This window comes from Convolutriloba macropyga, chromosome 14 (assembly GCF_964194025.1).
Source record: "Convolutriloba macropyga chromosome 14, txConMacr16.3, whole genome shotgun sequence".
NCBI lineage: Eukaryota > Metazoa > Xenacoelomorpha > Acoela > Convolutidae > Convolutriloba > Convolutriloba macropyga.
Genome location: NC_134481.1, coordinates 39,740,861 through 39,761,863, shown reverse-complemented (window position 1 = coordinate 39,761,863; position 21,003 = coordinate 39,740,861). Strand labels below are relative to the sequence as shown.

At 35.4% G+C, this 21,003-nt stretch overlaps 2 protein-coding genes across 2 annotated transcripts in view; both read left to right on the top strand.

Annotated features, from left to right (window-relative positions):
• Window positions 1–5,285: 5,285 nt before the first annotated feature.
• LOC142352927 (uncharacterized) lies at window positions 5,286–17,751 on the top strand. Its single transcript, XM_075405083.1, has 4 exons — window positions 5,286–5,445; window positions 13,981–14,111; window positions 16,750–16,972; window positions 17,404–17,751. Exons 2-4 carry the CDS (start codon window positions 14,038–14,040, stop codon window positions 17,749–17,751), a joined length of 645 nt encoding a protein of 214 aa, XP_075261198.1. The 5' UTR covers window positions 5,286–5,445; window positions 13,981–14,037.
• The window catches only part of LOC142353219 (uncharacterized), a 511,758-nt gene continuing 505,367 nt past the window's right edge, over window positions 14,613–21,003 (top strand). The window contains exon 1 of the mRNA XM_075405449.1: window positions 14,613–14,624. The gene's annotated coding sequence lies outside the window, so the exon portion shown is untranslated. The remainder of the gene's footprint in view (window positions 14,625–21,003) is intronic.

The window sequence follows — 21,003 nt, the reverse complement described above, 5'->3', positions numbered from 1 at the left end:
GGCACTAAGTCCCTCTGGCGACAAATATTTTGTTCAAACATATACTTAGTTTTGAGAAGTCAGTTCGTTCTACGTATTTAGTTAAGCAGTCCAAAATGACCAAAGAACTATTTTTGATTGCTCTCAAACGAAGTTTGTAGCAGTTATATTAGTCCTGTCGGTCTTTTTTATGCAATTTTTGGCTTGACCGATTTTTCGTCTGAACGATTTGACTTTTCGTCCCCAAAAACGGGATAAACAGGTAGGTAGCGCACAGCGGGAAATAAGTGCTCTTAGAGACTTTCAGCTCACTGCTCTCCGAGTGTGATATTCACAGAAACTAATTTGGAGACTTATACTTATGGTGTGAAGGGCGGTTCTTAGAGTTTGGCCCCCACCCCCACATCAGCCCCCCAAACCCCCCCCCCCACATCAGCCCCCTCATTTAACCCCCAAATCCCCACCTTTGCATATTGTCCAGGCCGTAAGGGCCTCGTACAGCCATAGAACCCCTCCCACCGTTCCGTCTCCCTCCCTACCGCGCGCATCTCACGCCCCTTCAATTAAGCTAAAGCTAGCTTCACAACCGTGGCTAGCTGCTGACGAGGCCAACCGCTCGCTGGTTCTTTGAGAGCAATTTGCCTGAAGTTAGTCGATTATGTTTATTTATTGCCTCATTGAGGAGTGTCAGATTTCGTATCAACTCGTTTTCACTCTGCCCGGTTACTAATCGATTCTTACATGAAAAAGTTGTTCTCTAACTGAAAACTAAACGTAAAAATTTAGCCTGGCTGATTTTTTTATTAAAAAATTTACGTTAGAAAGGTTTTGCAAGATGAAAAATTAGCCTGCTGTTTTAACTCAAATAAATACATTTAGGTTTTTCTGTTCCCCCTTTTATAAAAGAGACTTAGGAACGTTTTTTGCTATCATGAACTCAATCGCTACTCTTTAGCAAACAAGATTAATTGATTAATAGCTGTCAAGCTATAGCTGTTATTATTGGGGACATCGTGGTTTTTTACAATCCAAGAAATGGATTGAATTGGTGCTCTGTCCTTTTTTTATTTTGTAAGATGTTTCCAAACCTTTTTTTATGATTTTGAGCGGGATAAACAGGTAACGCGCAGCAGGCATCAATTTTAATTAGAGGCCCTTAGACGTGTTCTGTTGTTCTTCAAGTGCTTAGAGTGGCGAAGCTAATAGTAATGCCGTAACTCAACGTTAAAAGGTCATTCTTGGGAGTTTTTTGTGCCCAAACTGTTGAGATTTTTCGCGTTTTCTCGTCATTTTCCAAATTTTTGTTGGATTAGTCTAAGATTGAGGTTATTAAAAATTGCAAGGGTCTGTTGCAAGACATATTTATGACCATTTTAAGAGCCATATGTTTTGGTACCCCAAAAACAAACAAGCCAAGTTATCCTAATTTTTAAAAAAAAATTTAAGTTTTTGGACAGTTTTATGTCATTTTTTGAGTTTTTCAGCCCTAGGTGTCAAAGACCTCCTCTTGTGTTTAATAATAGGTTACTGCATAGATTCTAGTGGTAAGGAAATTGTTTTCAACATTTTAACATCACGAATTTTAGCAAATTGATAAAACTTTTTACAAATTTTCCGATATTTAATTTCATTATCTGTTTTTCCAGCCCCAGGGGCCAAGAAACTTCCTCTAGGAATTGATAACAAGTTTCTGAAAATTTTGTCTTGGCCATAGAATGGATTTCAACATTTTAGTATCACAGAATGTAGAAGTTTTTTGATAAAACTTGCAATTTTTATCAAATTTTGTGAGATCTATTTTCAATATTTAATTTTTTTCCAGTTCCAGGGGCCAAAAAACGTCCTCCGGGAATTGATAATAGGCTAATGAAAAAATTTTTTATCGGCAGTAGAATAATTTTCAGCTTTTTAATATTACAAATTTGTAGCAATTTGTTGACAAATCTTGCAAATATTTTTTCAATTTTTTGAAATTTGTTGTCATTTTCTAAGTTTTTACAGCCCCACTGTCCAATAAACCTCCTCATTAAATTGATAATAGGGTTTGGAAAATTTTCCATTGGTCATGGAATGGTTTTCATCATTTTAATATCGCAATTTTCAGCAATATTTTGATAAAACTTGCAATTTTTCTCAGTTTTTTGAAATTTTTGCCGTTTTAGGATTCTTCGGGCCAAAGGACCAAGGAACCTCATCTGGAGTTTGATAATAGGTTATTGCATAGTTTCTAGTGGTAACAGAATGTTCGTAATGGAAAATATTGGTGTCACAAATTTTTGCAAACTTAAAAAAAACTTGAAATTTTTATGGCAAATATTTATCTTGCTTCAAGTTTATCAATTTTTATGAGCCGGTGAAACTATTTAACGCTTAAAATAGGGATACTGGATACTGGATATCCTCTGAAGATAATGAAATGGTTCTTAAGATATTGATATTACAAATTTTTGCAAAATTTTAATTGTTTTCAGTTTTTTGATTTTTGTCATTTTCTGAGTTGAACAACCTTTACTGGCCAACAAAACTTTTAATGTTTTGCAAATGCGTTACATGGCGTAACTTCAGAGACAAAGAATTGTTTTGAATTTTTTCTGCAAAATTTTGAAACTCTTTAAATTTTGCAAATAAACATCATTCTTGGCTTGTGCGTTTGATAATGTGTATATTGAATTCTATCCTATTTGGACTTCAGGTTAAAAGCTTCAAGAGATTTATCAAGGATTCCTTTGTTTAATTTGTTTAACTTCTTTAGCTTCTGAGGTTTTGAGATATTGTTTTTTTTTGCTGGGATGGTTCAAATGATCTGCTGGTTTTGTACATTAGTTCTCATTTTGTCTTTGAATTATTTGAATTGTGTTTCAAGACTTGTCCTGCTATGCTTTTTTAAATTTGTCGTCTCCATCGATGATTCTTACGACCTGACTTCTTTGAATTGGCTTTTTCAATGACTTCATTGACTGCTACGGCTTTGCAGTTAACATTCGTGTGCGTGACGTCATTTCTGCTTTTAGGTCAATTGAGTTACTTGCCTCACTGAAACAATTGACTTCTGAACTCATTAATGGAACTTTAAATTTTATGAATATTTACTAGTTAAAGATCAATAATGTGCATCTAAGTAGTGCCAAACTTATATGCCCTAATTCTTGAGTATTAGTCTTGAGTTTTTGATTTCGAATATAGATTTTGAAAAACTTCTGTTAGGGCTTTCTCCGTATAGACCGTATGTGTCATAAAATTGACAGTCCGTATTTCTTTAGTTGTTTCATTTCGTGGAAGATCACAGGCGCCTATCGCGGCTATTTTCCGGCAATTTGCCGGCTATTTTTGCAAGATTTGTTCAGTATGTATTGAAATCTTCAAAAATGACGTCATCGTCAAAAACTGATATGAAAAACAACTTCGGTTCAATGTTTCGAATCAGATTTTAGGGCTAAAACAAGGCAGGAAGGCAGTTATTATGTGAGTTATGCAGTGAATGCTACAAAATCGATGAGTTGATAGGACCTTCAATCTAAATCAGAAATCACGGTATTTACACATAAAGTTCACTTCCTCACTAGGGTTAAAGCGACTGCTCTAAAGCTTTTGAAAATTTTTTACTCTTAATTAATAATTTTTTCATTATTCAAACGAGAGTTTTTGTTTTCTACCTGTTCTGTTGATTATTTTGGTGAGTTTCGAAGGCAGCAAAAAATTTGAGCAAGAAGTGTTTTTCATGTTTATTAAGGACTACAGATTTCTTCAAATATATCGATTTGTTAATGGATTTGAACGAGACCGAAGGGTAATTAAACAGTTGTTAACGAGTGCTAAATACCATGAGTATAATTATTAACAAGAAAATAAATCAATGCAACTTAAGGGGGGCTGAGATTCATGTTCTAACTTATTTAGAAAAGCAAAAAAAGTACGTTGTATCAAGTTCTAGTCGAGAATTTACAAAAGGGAAAAAATTTGGTCTCTATGCAAAAAAACCCTGTGTTACGCTACCTAATAATCGATTGACAATCTGGATCTATTCTGTTTCCCAAGCCCCCCCCCCCCCCCCCCCCGTTGTTTTTTATGACCCCCAGTTTCAAATTATATGTTTTTATATAGCACCTTACTATATAAGAAACTAGCACGTGCGCCTGGGGGTCATAGAAAATTATTCTCATTAAGCTGGGGGGGGGGGGGCAAAATAGAAAAAATCCGATAATCTCTACAACAACTCTTTGAGTGATTTGATTTTTTTAACAAACTATGATGTAAAAAAAAGCTAGATTATGATTGCAAAACTAGACAGGGACCACTTAGTTTGATTTGCTAAATTTGCACCAATATAGGGGAAAGCAGTAAAGCATAGTAAGGTTTTTTTATATCACATGCTGCTTCGGGTGCGTTTTTGAAAAAAAAATTCAGGAGTTTGTCGAAAACACAGTAATAATAAGTTGGGCCGCTTTCTGTTTTTAGCGCCTGATGATTTGTGAACCTAGGTTCTCTAAGTATGTATTAGAACCAAATCTTAGTCGCCCGAGGGACTTAGTGCCCTGACCCGAGGGAGCTTGCGCCCGGATGATCGGCTCGAGGCCCGAGGGGGACTAAGATTTTGTTCTAACATATTTAGAGGACAAAGTGTGCGAATGTGTCAAATTTCATTTGTAATTAGAAAACTTAAGAGTACAATTTTGCAGATTGATGAGAGAAAAGTTTCGTTCTTAAAAATATTCAGGAATTGAAATAAACCAAACGTCTGATAGCGAGATGGAGCCGTTTTTTTTATAGCGGTTTGATTCAAGTTTCAAAAAATAGATCTTTAACTAAGTGTAAATTTTACCCTGAGCTTACTGTCCTAAATTGAGACACTAGTTTTAAGGCAAAAAACTAAACTTTTACTTCTTTAAGTCCAAAGTTCAGTCTTTCAAACTAAGCTCTCTACCTCGAAATTTTAGTGCCCAATGAAATCGTACCCTGGGGTCTCTAACAAACAATTTACAAATATACATGACAAATAGGCTTAGCCAATTACTGTCTAATAACTTAACTATTCAGCTCTCCAATAACAGCTGTACTGATACAAAAGTCATATAAACGTTTAATTTAAAAAATGTTTCGCCACCTTTCGTTGCCATGAAAGTTTTACATTTTATTTTTTTTAAAAGCCGCAAGCATTTTGCGTCTCTTATAATAACATCAACAATAATCGTCTCTGTTTCTTATTTTCTATTCGCTACGAATACCGAATTGAGCGGAAAAACAAATCAGTTTCAATTCATTGATGTAAACATATCTGTTTACAATAATAAAAGCGATGCTAGGAAAAGTCAACCGAACGACTTATTATTATTGAAAGCTTGGAATGGTACAAACAGAAGTAATCGGTCATTTATTGACAAACATTGTCAACAAAAACTGGATATCTCAAGATGGAGTGTTGGCATCAACACAGCCAGAATTTGTCTTCTTCCGGTCAATCAAGACGTTGTTAGTAGCAGTTGATTCGCGTCTTTCCCATTGTAGCCGCCCCTCGCAGCCTCGCCCAGGGTCGAGTTGTCAGCTCTAATATTGTGAAGTTTGTTGGGATCTATTCTGTCCCCCCCCCCCAGTGTTTTTTATGACCCCCAGTTACAAATTCTATGTTGTTATATAACACGTTACTATGTAAGAAAATAGCACGTGCGTCTGGGGGTCATAAAAAATTTATGCTCACTAAGCTGGGGGGAGGGGGGGGGGGGGGGAAACAGAATGGATCCGTTTGTTGTAAGAATTGAAGAGAATGTGGTGAATGGTTGTCACTATTGAGATTTGGGATCTATTCTGTTTTGCCCCCCTCCCCCCAAACCTTAGTGAGCTTACATTTTTTACGCCCCCCCCCCCCCCCCAGGCGCACGTGCTATTTCTTCACATAGTAACATGCTATATATCAACATATGATTTGTTACTGGGGGGCGTAAAAACACTGGGGGCACTAAACAGAATAGATCCGAGATTTGTAGCGCGTAATGCGGTAAAAACAAAAGTTTCCCCCTCTGAAAACCGAAAAAATCTTTACAATCACCACTAAAGATCAGGGTCTTTCGCATTATAGCCCCCCCCCCCCCCCCAGCTTAGTAGTCAGATAACCTATAGCCCCCCCCATCATTGTAATTATACCATAATGGGGGGCTATAATTTCATGGGGGAGGGGGCTATAATGGCCCAATGATCATAGCAAATCAAGTACCGTTTAATTTTGGTATTTGCCGTTTATTTGGTGTGTTTTCACCACTTAAGTGATGAAAAAATCAACACTAATAAACGCAAATTTTGCAAAAGTTCGCAGCTTTCATCGTATTCACCGCTAAAAGACGCGCGAGCTCTGCTGAGAAACGTATATAATTTCACCGCTATTTACCGCAATATGCCATTATTTTTCTGAAAATACTCGACCCGAATCCTCCACTAAGTTGCCATTTAATGCCATATACCAGAATGGGCAGATTATAATTGCACATGGGGCTAAAATTTTAGTAAGACCTGTTGATTCCACTCCACGACTTTGTGGAATTTCTATTTTGTGGAAGATTAATTTGCAGCCTCAGCAAAATTGACAAATTTTGGCATTAGTTTTGCCAAATACTTGCAAAACGATCACTTCTGGGATAATTGCGCCTGAATCTTGTAAGACAATCATGCACTTTCGGAAACAATTTGAAAAACTATCACAAAAAACTTAACATTTAATGTAGTTTAAACTAAGAATAATCGATACAAAAATTTACTTTAAATTTTGAAATAATCGTAAAAGTGTTGCAATAAAGAGCTACAAAACAGTCGCCGAACCACATCAGAAAAAAAAGAGAATTATAGCAGAATATTTTATTGCTAAAAAATTTGATGTATTTAACTAAGTAAAGCATATCTAGAAAATTAAACAATTGTGCCAAATGGCATTTTGTAAAGATGTATATTGTACCTTGATTTATCGTGTCCGTTCAAGTCGCCAAAGGGTGGCTGCAACGAGGCATTGACGCTTGACACTCTATTTTATAATTTTTTTCTGTTTTCATTAAAAAAATAAAACATCTATGTTTTCATTGAAACAGTAAAAGAATATTCCATTTTAATTGAACTAATTGAAACTTGGGGAAATAGTAGCTTTAAATCACGTTTTATATTATTCTGTTCCACTGTTGTTTGGCTCAACTGGCGTCATTTTTTTTCAGAACCCTATTTATGCTTAGAAAATTTTTAATTTGAATTTGACCGACTAAATGTACAGTGGACTTTTGTTGAATATTTTTTGGTTTTACTTTCTAACTGGTGCCAAAATGATGTCAAAAATAAAATAGTTGTCAGCTCTAAAATGATTTCTCATTTAAAAAAATTTTTCAAGATACGTTTTGGTTTCACTTATAATATTTGTAGTACGAGCAGAATAATTCAATAAATACCATCTACTAATAGCATCCAAACTTCTATTATTCATACTTGCTTTTTCCTTTGGCACTCGTTCAAAAAATATTACATGTTGCTTCAAAACACTGGTGAGCAGTTGAAAAACCAAGTTTTCAAACCAACGAGCAGTAATTTACTTTTTACTGGTTTAATTGCTCAACCGAATTTGAAAACTTTGCTTCGATTTTGTTTAGCTAGGTACAAAGATTGATAATGCATGTATATGACTTTTGTCAAACTAGAAAATAATCTTTAAAATTCAGTCGACGTTTTTAACAATATGTGACTGTTTGTAAGGGAACATTTATGTGTATTTGAAAACTGTTTTTGATAACTCTGGGCAAACAAAAGAAGTTCTTTGATCGTATCCCCTCATGGCGGAAATGATAATTTTTAAAAATAATTGAATCAATTGAAAATTGGATACTGAATTAACTCAGAGCCCGAATTTTGCGGCTGTTAAAAAATTGGCCACAACAACCACGCACTACCTTGAACAAGGAACGTGCTGTAAAACAACACTTAATCAGTTACTTTGGACAATAAACTAATCTGAAGGCGTAGAAAGAGAATAATTTTGAAAATTGGAGAGGAACATGTAGCTTCATCTAGTTGACTGATCAGAAGCTGCATTTTGGTTTCATCGTTAATTATGACCCCAGAACTTTGTGATCATGAAAGTATAGAATTCTTATATTAAGAGAAACAATTACACACTCACGTACACACACACTCGCACAACACCTCAGAGCACACACCACAGACCACACACACAACACAGACCGGACACACAACACACCCCACGCTATACACGACACAGAACACACAACATATCACACCGCACTCTCTACGACACACACACACACTCACACACACACACAAACACACACACACTCACACACACACTAGCACTTGCATACATGCACACTAACGCAATTGCACACTTACTCGCGCACACGCATAAAAATGCACACACACAAACACACGCACGAACACACTCACACAATTATGTATTGTTTATAGGAACGATCTACCAGAATCAATCGATCATAGTTTTACACACGGTTACGCCGAGTAAAATAAGCTCATCAGTCACAAATACAGTTCCTCCCCCTGTGGAGTTCTTCTAAGTACATAGCAGGAGGTAAAGATGGAGGTTTGAATTTTTTTGCAGTCGATACAGCTACCAAGAAACCATTTCGCATCATTTTTGTGTAATTTTTCTATTAGGAGTATATCTTTTTCTTTGGGATGCGAAAATCGATGGGTTTAAAAAGTATCCCAATAAGACCAATCTAGTCCTAATAGAGAAATAACAAAAAAAATTCTGCGAAATATATTCTTGGTACCTTTATCGAAAGCAAAAATAACTTCTACTCTCAAATTCTACCTCTTGCTATATACTTCGAGTTCCACAGTCTGCTGTTTTTTTGTAACATTACCTACCATAAAGGCAAGGCAGACATGACGTTATTTACGCCCCCCCCCCCCCCAGGCGCACGTGCTATTTCTTCTCATAGTAACATGCTACATATCAACATGTGATTTGTAACTAGGGGGCGTAAAAAACACTGGGGGCACAAAACAGAATAGATCCGAGATTTGTAGCGCGTAATGCGGTAAAAACAAAAGTTTCCCCCTCTGAAAACCGAAAAAATCTTTACAATCACCACTATAGATCAGGGTCTTTCGCATTATAGCCCCCCCCCCCCCAGCTTAGTAGTCAGATAACCTATAGCCCCCCATCATTGTAATTATACCATAATGGGGGGCTATAATTTCATGGGGGAGGGGGCTATAATGGAAAGACCCAATGATCATAGCAAATAAAGTACCGTTTATTTTTTGGTATTTGCCGTTTATTTGGTGTGTTTTCAGCACTTAAGTGATGAAAAAAATCAACACTGATAAACGCAAATTTTGCAAAAGTTCGCAGCTTTCATCGTGTTCACCGCTAAAAGACGCGCGAGCTCTGCTGAGAAACGTATATAATTTCACCGCTATTTACCGCAAATTGCCATTATTTTTCTGAAAAAAACTCGACCCGAATCTTCAACTAAGTTGCCATTTAATGCCGTAATGGGGAGATTATAATTGCGCTGGGCCTTTAATTTTAGTAAGACCAGCCGATTCCACCCCATGATTTTGTGAAATTTTTATATTGTGGAAGATTAATTTGCAGCCTCACCTGGAAACAATCTAACGGTTTTTCAAAAGACATAAAAAATGGAAGGCCACCCCACTCAAAATTGACAAACTTTGGCAATATTTTTGTCAAATATTTGCAAGAAGATCATTTTTCCAATAATTGCGCCTGAATCTTGTAAGACAATCTTGCACATTCGGAAACAATCTTTTAAATTATCACAAAAAAGAACATTTAATCTAGTTTAAACTAAGAATAATCTATACAAAAATTTACTTTGAATTTTGTAATAATCGTAAAAGTGTTACAATAAAGAGCTACAAAACAGTCGCCGAGCCAAATCAGAAAAAAATGAGAATAATAGCAGAATACCTAAACTTTATGTAAAAAAATTTGATGTATTCAATCAACTAAGTACAGCATATCTAGAAAATTAAAACTACAATTGTGCCAAATTGCATTTTGTAAAGTTGTACATTGTACCTTGATTTGTTGTGTCCGTTCGGGTCGCCAAAGGAGGGCTGCAACGAGGCATTGAAACACTATTTTATAATTTTTTTCTGTTTGCTTTAAAAAAAACATATCTGTTTACATTGAAATAGTAAAAAAAATATTCCAATTCAATTGAACAAATTGAAACTTGGGGAAATAACAGCTTTAAATCACGTTTTCTGTTATTCTGTTTCACTGTTGTTTGGCTCAACTGGCGTCATCTTTTGTCAGAACCCTATTTAATTTGAATTTGACCGACTAAATGTACAGTGGACTTTTGTTGAATATTTTTTGGATTTAATTTTTAACTGGTGCCAAAATGCTGTCAAAATGAAAATTCTGATCTATTCTGTCTCCCCAGTGTTTTTTATAACCCCCAGTTACAAATTATATGTTGTTATATAGCACGTTACTATGTAAGAAAATAGCACATGCGCCTGGGGTTCATACAAGATTTATGCCCGCTAAGCTGGGGGGGGGGGGGGCAAAACAGAATAGATCCGAAAAATCTTGTCAGCTCTAAAAGGATTCCTCATTTCAAAAAATTGCAAATTACACTTTGGTTTCGCTTATAATATTTGTAATACGAGCAGAACAATTCAACAGATACCATCTACTAATAGCATCCAAACTTCTAATAATAAAACTTGCTTTTTCGTTTGGCTTTCGTTTAATAAATATTACATGCTGCTTCAAAACACTGATAAGCAGTTGTTAAACCAAGTTTTGAAACCAACGAACAGTAATTTACTTTTTACTGGTTTAATTGGCTAACCGAATTTGAAAACGTTGTTTCGTTTTGTTTAGCTAAGTACAAAAATTGTTAATACATGTCTTTTCCATCACTTTTGTCAAATATGAAAATATTTTATAAAATTCAGCCGATATTTTCAGCAATATATTACTGTTTGAAAGGGGAACATTTATGGTGTATTTGAAAACTGTTTTTAATAACTCTAGGCAAACAAAAGAATTTCTTTGATCATATCCCCTAATTGCGGAATTGATAACTTGAAAAGGGATGAATTTTAAAAAAAAATTAAATGAATCAAGTGAAAATTGGAAATTGAATTGCTTCAGAGCCCCAATTTTGCGGCTATTAAATATTTTGGCCGAAACAACCACGTAATACCTTGAACAAGGAACATTCTGTAAAACAAACAACACTTAATCTGTTACTTCGGACAAAAAACTAATCTGAAGGCGTAGAAAGAGAATAAGTTCGAAAATTTCAGAGGAACATGTAGCTTCATTTAGTTGACTGATCAAAGGCTGTATTTTGGTTCTATAGCTGATTATGACCCCAGAACTTTCTGATCATGAGATTATAGAATTCTTATTTTAAGAGAAACCATCACACACACACACACGCACACACTCTCTCAACACCCCAGAGCACACACCACAGACCACACACACATACACAACACAGACCGGACACACCACACACACCACGCTATACACGACAAAGAATACACAACATATCACACCCCTCTCTATACAACACACACACACACACACACACACACACACATACACACACACACACGCAAATATGCACACATGCATACTAACGCAATTGCACACTAACCCGTGCACACGCACAAAAATGCACACACACAAACACAAGCACGCACACACACAACTATGTATTGTTTATAGAAAAGATCTACCAGTATCAATTGACCATTGTTTTACATAATAAGGAAATAACAGAAAAAATCTGCGAAATGGATCCTTGGTACTTTTATTGAAAGCCAAAAAAATTTCTACCCTCAAATACTACCTCTTGCTATATACTTAAGAGTTCCACAGTCTGCTTTTTTTGTAACATCACTTACGGAGGTTACATTTTAGACGTAAATCGTTTAATCGAGTGCAATGAAACAAAGAACAAGGCAATAACACCTATGAGGTTATTGTAACAAAAATTGGACTTTATAAAAGCCATGAAATTTTTTTTGGAAAAAACAGCAGCATTAGACAGCATCTTTAGTAAATCAACAGATCTGAGGGTTGTCACAAAGAAAATAAGGTATATCTAGCATCTACAGACATTTCTTTTTTTTGCAACAAGTAAACTAAAATTATAACCATAAGGTTAAATATACCTGAAACAAAAAATATTTCAAATCATTCAAACAATAATAATATAATAAACAACAACAAATTTCTTAAAGAATCACATTTTAAAATTTTCTTTTGATTGATTTCTTCCTAAAAATAAAAATAGCTTTTAAAAGCTCCTACGTTACTATTCAAAGGTATTTTTTCATGTTGTAAGAACATGAAATCATTCAACGTTTTCTTAAAAACGTTTTCATTATTTGCCAACCGAAGCCAATGTGGTAACTTATTCCTTTTCTGTACGCATTGACGAACAATCGAATTCATTCCAAAGCTGGTTTTGGCATTTTGTCTAATTTTGAATTGTTTTGTTCGAGTATTTTGATGAAGACTCAGATACCCGTGAAATTTTTCAGAATTTTCGGGCCTAGCGATATCATAACAAAAATTGATTAGTGACATTTTTGCTATTATTAGCTCAGCTGGTAGGGTCTTTGTCTGGATTAGCAGATCTCTTGCTCTGTCATACTTTTTGCGTAGAAAGCACACCTTTATACCCCAGTTAATCTGTCGGTTAAGGCCTTTTAGGTTTTTTTGCAGATAAATTTTGAAAAAAGATTGCCGAAAATGATAAGTGTGAAAGCACAAATGATTTTAGAAGAAGAATTCGCGCGTTCAGGGGAACTTGATGTCTTATAAGGTAAATTGATCTTATAGCATGAGCCATCTTTTTCAAGGTTTTCTTCAGCTGCTCCTCGAAACTAAGATTCCTGTCAATTTGAATACCAAGATATCTGCAACTTTTTTGTGTTGTGAGAACTTCCTTTTTATAAAAATTAGATCTGAAATCTGAATTATCGAGCGAGAAAAAAATTAATTCGGTTTTGTTTGTATTCAAAGTTAGTTTGTTCATCTCTACATATTCTTCTGTTTTTTGTAAAATTTCCGTGACTTTTCCATGTAAGCTACCTTTCTGTCCGCAACAGACAATACTTGTTTCATCTGCGAATTGGTTTACCTTTTTCGTTGTGCTTATATTAGATGAGAAATCGTTCACATATAAAAGAAAAATGAGTGGTTCTAAAACAGTTCCTTGTGGCACACCGTGATTCAAAATTTCACAATCAGAGAATATGCCGTTAAGTTTTACCTTTTGTCTGCGGTTGGCAAGAAATGAAAACAGTAATTCTTTCGCTTCCTGGGAAAAACCATACATTTAACCATACTTTTCCTCATAAAGAAATCGATGGAGAACAACCTCTGCACGTGTAGAGTTTGCTTCTTATCTACGAACTGTATCATATATTAAAAACTCGTGTAGCTGATGAAGAAGGGTGCAGACCACACTTGGATTAGTTTCAGAAATCTTCCCTACTGCTACTGTTACTACTGCACGCACGCACGCTCGCACGCATGTACACACGCACACACAAACACACACACACACACACACACACGCATACACACACACACACACACACACACACATACACATACACATACACATACACATACACATACACATACACACACACACACACACACACACACACACACACACACACACACACACACGATCACCGCGTATACGCAATTGCGTTAACGTCTTTGAGCTTCAATTTTATTCACTTGTTTCGAAAGAATGTTTTTTGGGAGCTGTTAGATTCAAAACTATGTCGCTGACCTTCGAGACGAAAAAGACTGACGCATTCGTTTCTCGTTTGAATCTTCTATCCTTTTTGCCATTTCAAACCTAAGTTAAAACAGTTGGATAGAATACAACAGCCTTTAGCAATAAATCTTCTTTTGCCGTCGGAGCATTAACGAGAAAAGAAAAAAACTAAAATGGCTACTTGCAATGTTGTTAAATATTACAGCATGTTACGGGGTCTGTGCAAATTGGTCGAACGTGGGAGCTGTCCAATCAAATACAAATGTTCACCCAACTTTTGCCCAAACACCCAAAAGCTGCCTTCATTGACATCGGAGCCCATATGGGTTTATACACGTTAGTAGCGGGAGTATGATCCTATGATAAACTTTTCCATTCAGCACCACACAGAAAGGGGTTAGCGACTGAAAGTGGACATATCCACACCGGCAGTACATGAGAGGGGGGAGGGGGAGGGGGGGAGGGGGAGGGGGAGGGGGAGGGGGCTAATTCATTCAGCATTTAAAATTTACATACATTAGGGCATGAACGGACCAAAAATATACCCGACAATCCTGTTTCTTAGCCAATATGAGTTACTTTGTGGATTTAAAGTTACCAAAATCTTCGAAAAAAACTTGTGAAATCCTCCAAACAGAGTCTCCGCGATATATGTAAGTGAAATTCACTCGCAGTTAAACTGCAGAAAAAATTTTAATTTTGAATCCTGGTCTATTAATTGCTCCCAAACCAATAGTCTTGTTTTTGCAAAATAGTTCTAGACAAAACACTTTGACTCAAAAACAGCTAACAACTCAACTTACAACTAGCTAATTTTCCAATGATTTAATCCCGTTCAACTTATTAAATTTTTAAAGTTTTAAAAGTGGACTTAAAACTGGTTGTTACAAAAATTGCAGGTTTTCTTTTAAATCATGGGCATCTGAAAGAATATTTTGTGACGGTTCGCGCCATGATGTCAGCACAAATCGTTGCAATGAAACTTAATCAAACAAACAAAAATCAGTTGTTCACCAACTATTCACCAGATTTGAAAGACATTGAGAGATCTTTCTGCTCGGCGTCGAAGTATAGGCTACTCTGATTGAAGTCAATAAAAACTTCTGCTCTTTTGTCAAAAAAAAACGTAGCAGTTCGAGATAATAAGCACGAATTTGAGGGTGACTTCTGAAGAGTAATACTAACTTGCTTAAAACACTCAACTTGCATGTTTTAAAATGACGAAACACAATGAAACTCGATTTCTGGCTATGTAGATAACAAATTCTGGCATCTTCATTGTTGGAACTGTCGACTTATGGTGTTTATTAAGTAATGGTGACTCTGCTTGAAGTCACTGAGAACTTCTGGCGTTTATCGAGAACCGCGAAACAGTTCGAGATATTGAGTCAGAATTTCGAAGTGAATTCTGCAGAGTCACTTAAACACGCTTAAAACCCAAAACGCGCACGTTTTAAAATGATGAATGGCAACGAAATTCAAATTCTGGCTAAGCAGGAACTTCTGGCATTTTGACTTCTGGCACTGCAGACTTTCGGCATTTTAAAATGTGCACGTGAGTGTTTTGAAGTGTACATGCATGCATCAAAAGACACTAGTTTAAAAGCTACGAATTATCCAGTTTTCAACTTGAATCTAACAATTGTAAACAGAAGAGGGCACTAAAATTGTCCAATAATGATTGAGCCATAAAATTATTAGCCGATGCGAGCGCAAAAAAAAACGACTTACCGAGATAGGGGGGATATTAATTTCGTAAAATTAATTTTAAAAAATATATTTACCGCTCCAACAACTGGTCGGAATCACGAATAACAAAATCAAAACGTGGTTGATTTCAATAGCAGATGCAGGTATAATACTAATTTTTCGGAACTGTTGCTCATCTTGTTGTTTTTTACTAATTTGCTCTTTTAATTTTATTTTTGTTCAAATTTAAGTTTTAAATTCCTGTCTATCCCATTATAGCCCCTCTGAAAATATAGCCCCCGATTATGGTATATTTACCATGATTGTTGGGCTATAGGTTATCTGACCACAAAGCTGGGTGGCTATAATAGGAAAGACCCTTAAACTCAACATAACAATAAAATGTTTCTGATTATTATAAATAGGAAATTGGGAATAACAATAAATTGATTAATCTTTTCCTGTGACTTCAACCTGTGGCCGGCTTCTCCATGTCTCCATACTCGAATTTTTTTGCCCGACTCCGTTTCAAGCGCGCAATCTCCGAATGCGAGTCCGATTCACTAACAACAATCTATGTGCTTTTCTTTTTTCGACTTCAAAGGAGCATATCAAGATTAAAAGTGCGATTTATTTTTTTTTCTATCCAAGTAGCGCATTGACCAGGAAGGTTTTGACTGGGATTGTTTTGTCTGTTAACAAATTAGACAGCGATTGAATATTTACAGTTCGCCTTCTTTTTCATGTAGTTGGTGCGAACGAATTTTTGACGCATTGTTCTTTTTTCCGTCGCAGCATTTGACTTTTTGTCCCAAAACTTGTATAATAAGTAACGACCCAGGATCATGAGGTTGCCGAGTTGTTCTTTTGAGTTTTACTAGTCTCTAAATGTCTAAAAGATCGAAAATGATTTTTTTGTCGCTTAGACTCCCTCACTCCCTCTCCCCGCCCAATTCGCCCTTCTCTCCGACGTCACGTCACACGCTTGACCCACCTTGAGGCCCCCCACCGGCTCTGCTCCCCCTTGCCTCCCAGCAACCTCCTCCTCCGCCTTCAACAACCAACAAACCCCCCCCCCACCGCCCGCCTCCAGCCAGCGACCTCTCCTCCTCCCCCCCCCCCCCCCCCCCCCCCAAAATTAATAGCACCCTTTCGAAGCAATGCACCCCCTTTTCTACTCGTTTTACCCCTCTACTACTAACTGCTACTGACGAAGCCGAAACGCTCGTCAGTCATTTAAGAGCAATTTGCCCCCAGGTTAGTCGGTTCTGTTCAATGATTTCAGGATCAGCGCTGCAAAAACAGGCCATCGAGTATTCGCCTTTGAGCCAAATGAGGATACTTGGAAATATCTTCAAGGATCGGTAGAAGTAAACAACCTGCAATCTAACGTCAGTATATTCCCATACGCTCTAATGGATAGAAGAGACAAGTGTATTGTGTTAACGACACCTTTCGCTGCTAATATTGGCCATTCTGTAGTTCAAGAATGCAGACACAATTCAAAAGTAAGTTGATGCAACAGCTGAAAAAAATATCTAGTTTTTTCTTTCATTTTCTGATTATAGTCTTATTATAAAAAATATCTAGGTTTTTTTTCAATTTTTTTTATAATAAGACTATAGTCAGGTTTTCGAGTCCTGATTATAGTCTTATTATAGTCGCACAATTAGTAATCGGTGCGGATCTCGAGCCATAGTTGCAAACGTTCGCAAGGTCAAAACATGAACACCCTTTCTCAGATCTGATGATCTGAGATTATTTCGCTGCGTACATCGCACTAATTCGCTCAGGTTCGAGATATGGCCTATTTTTTTGTTGAAATAGTCTGAACATGGTAAGTTCTTGTCCGGATCATCTGGTGCACATTTCTATGATTACCCTGGGCTGCAGACGTAAACAAAACTAATGGACATTTTTCAAATTTTTTGTTTTTCAGGCTATAAAGACAGCACTTTTGGATGACCTCTTGCCTCACCTAAAGTTGAACAATCTGAGTGAAGCTGTGATCAAAATTGACGTCGAAGCAGCTGAACCTCTAGTCTTCCTTGGCGGCAAACAATTTCTGCGAAAGATTTATGTTCCTTACATAATGATGGAAGCTCACCAAATGCAGGAAAAGTATTTAACAGGAAATAAAACTCTGAAAAGTTTAATAGTCGGGTTGTTGAAAGAACTGTCGAGTTTGGGCTATTACGCTCTACCTGTGGGAGTATTTAACTCCTCAGCTTTGAATATTTCTTTATTTGAAAAGTGGCCTGGGGATATTGTTTGGCATCTCAATTAGAAGGAATGGAATCATGGAAAAAAATTTAATCAGCACAAAAATGAAACGAATGTAATTATGAAAATATAAATTGATGAAAACATTCGTGAATTAGTTGCTGAAAACATTTGATATGTCAATGATGCATCATTGACATAACAAATGTTTTCAGCAACTAATTCATGAATGTTTTCATCAATTTATATTTTCATAATTACATTCGTTTCATTTTTGTGCTGATTAAAATTGCGGCTTAAAATTTTTTTGATGTAGTTTAAATTAGAACAAAAAAACAGTGTTTAAACAAAAATTCGCTTTCTCGCTAGTGATTTTTTGTTCACACACGAAAATTTAACTTCGAGTTTTACAGCATTTTCGATTTTTGGATCGGAATTTTTTCTCAATGGTTTTCTCAATCCATTCATAGTTCATTCTAAGCCTAGTTTTTTTGAACCAAATTTTTTTTCTCGCTAGTAGTTTTTTGTTCACATGCGCCATCCTAACTTTGATTTGCTGTTTTTTTTTCATTTTTTGATCTGATTTTTTTTGGGAAATGGTTCTCCCAATTCACTCATTGTTCATTCTAGGTCTAGTTTTTGTTGAGTCAAGGAAAAATCTTTGAATTGAAAGTTAGGACTTGTCCTTAGCGTCTTTTTTTATTTTTCTAAGATTTCACACTTTTTTCATGACTTTCTGCTTTCAAAACGGTATAACAGGTAAAGCACAGCGGGCATCAAGTTTCATTAGAGACAATTAGCCGCGTGTAGTTGGCCTGCAAGTACTTAGAGTTGTGCAGCTACTGTGAAGGCCCTAATTCAAGGTTAAATGGTCATTTTGAGGTTATGTGCCCAAAATGATGCAATTTTTCGAGTTTTGTGTCTTTTTTCAATTTTTTTGTTGAACCAGTCTTAAATTGCGGTTTAAAAAATTTGGTAAAGGTCTTTTGCAAGACATAACTAACTTCTATGACCATTTTTAACACCGTTTTAAAAGCTCTATATTTTGGTACTCGAGACATGAACACGCAATTTTATACTAATTTTTACAATTTTTTGAACCCAGTTGTTAAAAATGCTCCTGTAAAGTTTGACAATAGGTTAATACATAGCTTCTAGTGGATAAAATAAGGTTTTCAAACTTTTAACCTCACTATTTTTACCAGTTTTTACGATTGCTGCTGGCCAACAAAGCTTTTTAAAAAAGCAGATGGGTTTCTTGAGAGAATTCCAGGGCAAAAAATGATTTTGGACAATTTACTTCTGCAAAAATTAGAAACTTTAAACTTACTCGTTTCAGTTTTTTGAAGTATTTGTCATACTTTTTGTGTTTATCTACATTGAATTGCAAATTAATCTTTTTGAAGGCTTTTTCGTGAGGAAATGAGTATATTGAAATCTATCATATTTGGCGATCAGGGTAAAAACTTCAAGAGTTATAGCAAAGATTTTTTTTGTTTTTACTATTTTTTTAATTTTGGTTACTCCTCTACTATATTGTCCTTTTGGCTGGGAATGTTCAATCGATCCTTTGAACAGGTACATTAGTTCTCAGTTTTTCATTCATTTCTATGGATTGTTTTTTTAGGACGTGTCCTGCTATGGTTTTTTGATTCGCTGTCTTCATCGACGATTCTTTCGATCTTTAACTTTTTCAATTTCAGTGACTTCTACAGCTTTGCACTTAAAAATAATTTGTGTGCGTGGCGTCATTTGTTCTGCTTTTAGGTCAATTGCTTTTAGTTCAAGATCGATAGTGTGCATCTAAGTAGTGCCAAATGTATATGCCCTAATTCCTGAGTATTAGAGTCTTGAACTTTTTCGAGTCATTTCGGATATTAACTTTAAAAAAGCTCTATTAGGACTTTTTCCTTATAGAGCATATATTTTTCATAAAAATGACTGGTGGTGGTCAATCATCATTGTTTCTTTAGTTGTTTCAATTCCATGACAGGCTACAAGCGTATATCGCGGCTATTTTCCGGCAATCTGCCGGCTATTTTTTTTTATAGATTTATGTTTTTATAAGGTAATGCTATTTATATATGAAACTGCAAAAAGGGGCAAATAGGGAGCAAAAATGATCAGATCTAACCGCTAATTTGTTCAGTTGTGATTTTGAAAATTTTATTATCAATCGAAGGCTCTTGTTGATAATGTCGATTTAACATTCTAGAAAATTGATTATAAATTGCTGCTCAGTTTTTATATGTGAGATCTTTTCAGCTCGTTTAGCGACAGAATTATGTTATTACACCGAGCAATAAAAATCAAAATCAGATCATTTATTCTTCATTAATTTTTTTAAGTCAAAAATCATAAATGCTTTCAACCAAACTAAAAGGGAACAAATAATTCAACTAAAACTATAATACAAACAAGGAGGCTCGGTGATGTGCGTTCGCACATGAAGTTCCGACCCCGCTCATCCACACTTTTAGCTTAATTTTCTACCAAATGTGGATTAAAATGACAAAAGTCAAAACTTCACAAATTGTTCCAATAAAATAACTGGTGTAAATAAATGCTTTAAACTCATATCACTAAATAAATTCATTACTTTATCTATTAGAGGGCCTACGGTACCTGTCATTAAAAAGACTACGAAAGAAGACAAATAACAAAAACAAATAAAAATAACAAGCATTAACTACAAACAAAATACAATGTATTTTTTAAAAAAAAAACCTAATAACAAAGTCCAAAAAACATCTGATAACAATAACAAAGAAACTTGTATTTTTTTAGATAAGATAAAGTATCTGCCCTTGGTTAATATTAGGAAACAATTAGAAGAAAATGGCAAAATTAAAAATTATTCTTCAATTTTCTGAAAAGAAATGGTTTCAAAGTAAAGAAATGTGTTAGCTAATAACTGAAATCACTGAATTGTTTAATATTGAATTGCTAAATTGCGTATATATCAATAAAAAGCCATTGAGGTCTTTAACTATCTTAATAAGCAAAAAAATTGACAATTTAATTAAATTTTTGAGAAATCGGTTTTTGAGCCGTGTAGAGCAAATTTCATTCACTCAATACATTAGATAATTTCAATTGCGTTTTTTCAACACCAGCAGTGTCATATCTCAATTCAAATTGTGAGACTACTTAACAATTAGACAAAAAGAACCAAAAGAGACAAAGTTACATAAAATAGTTAACATTTTGAAAACAATTAATTTTCAACTCATGGAAACCATCAGCTATTAACTTAAATCTTCCAATATTCTCACTTAAACCTCAATAGCATAGGAAGCCATTGATGCTTGAAATT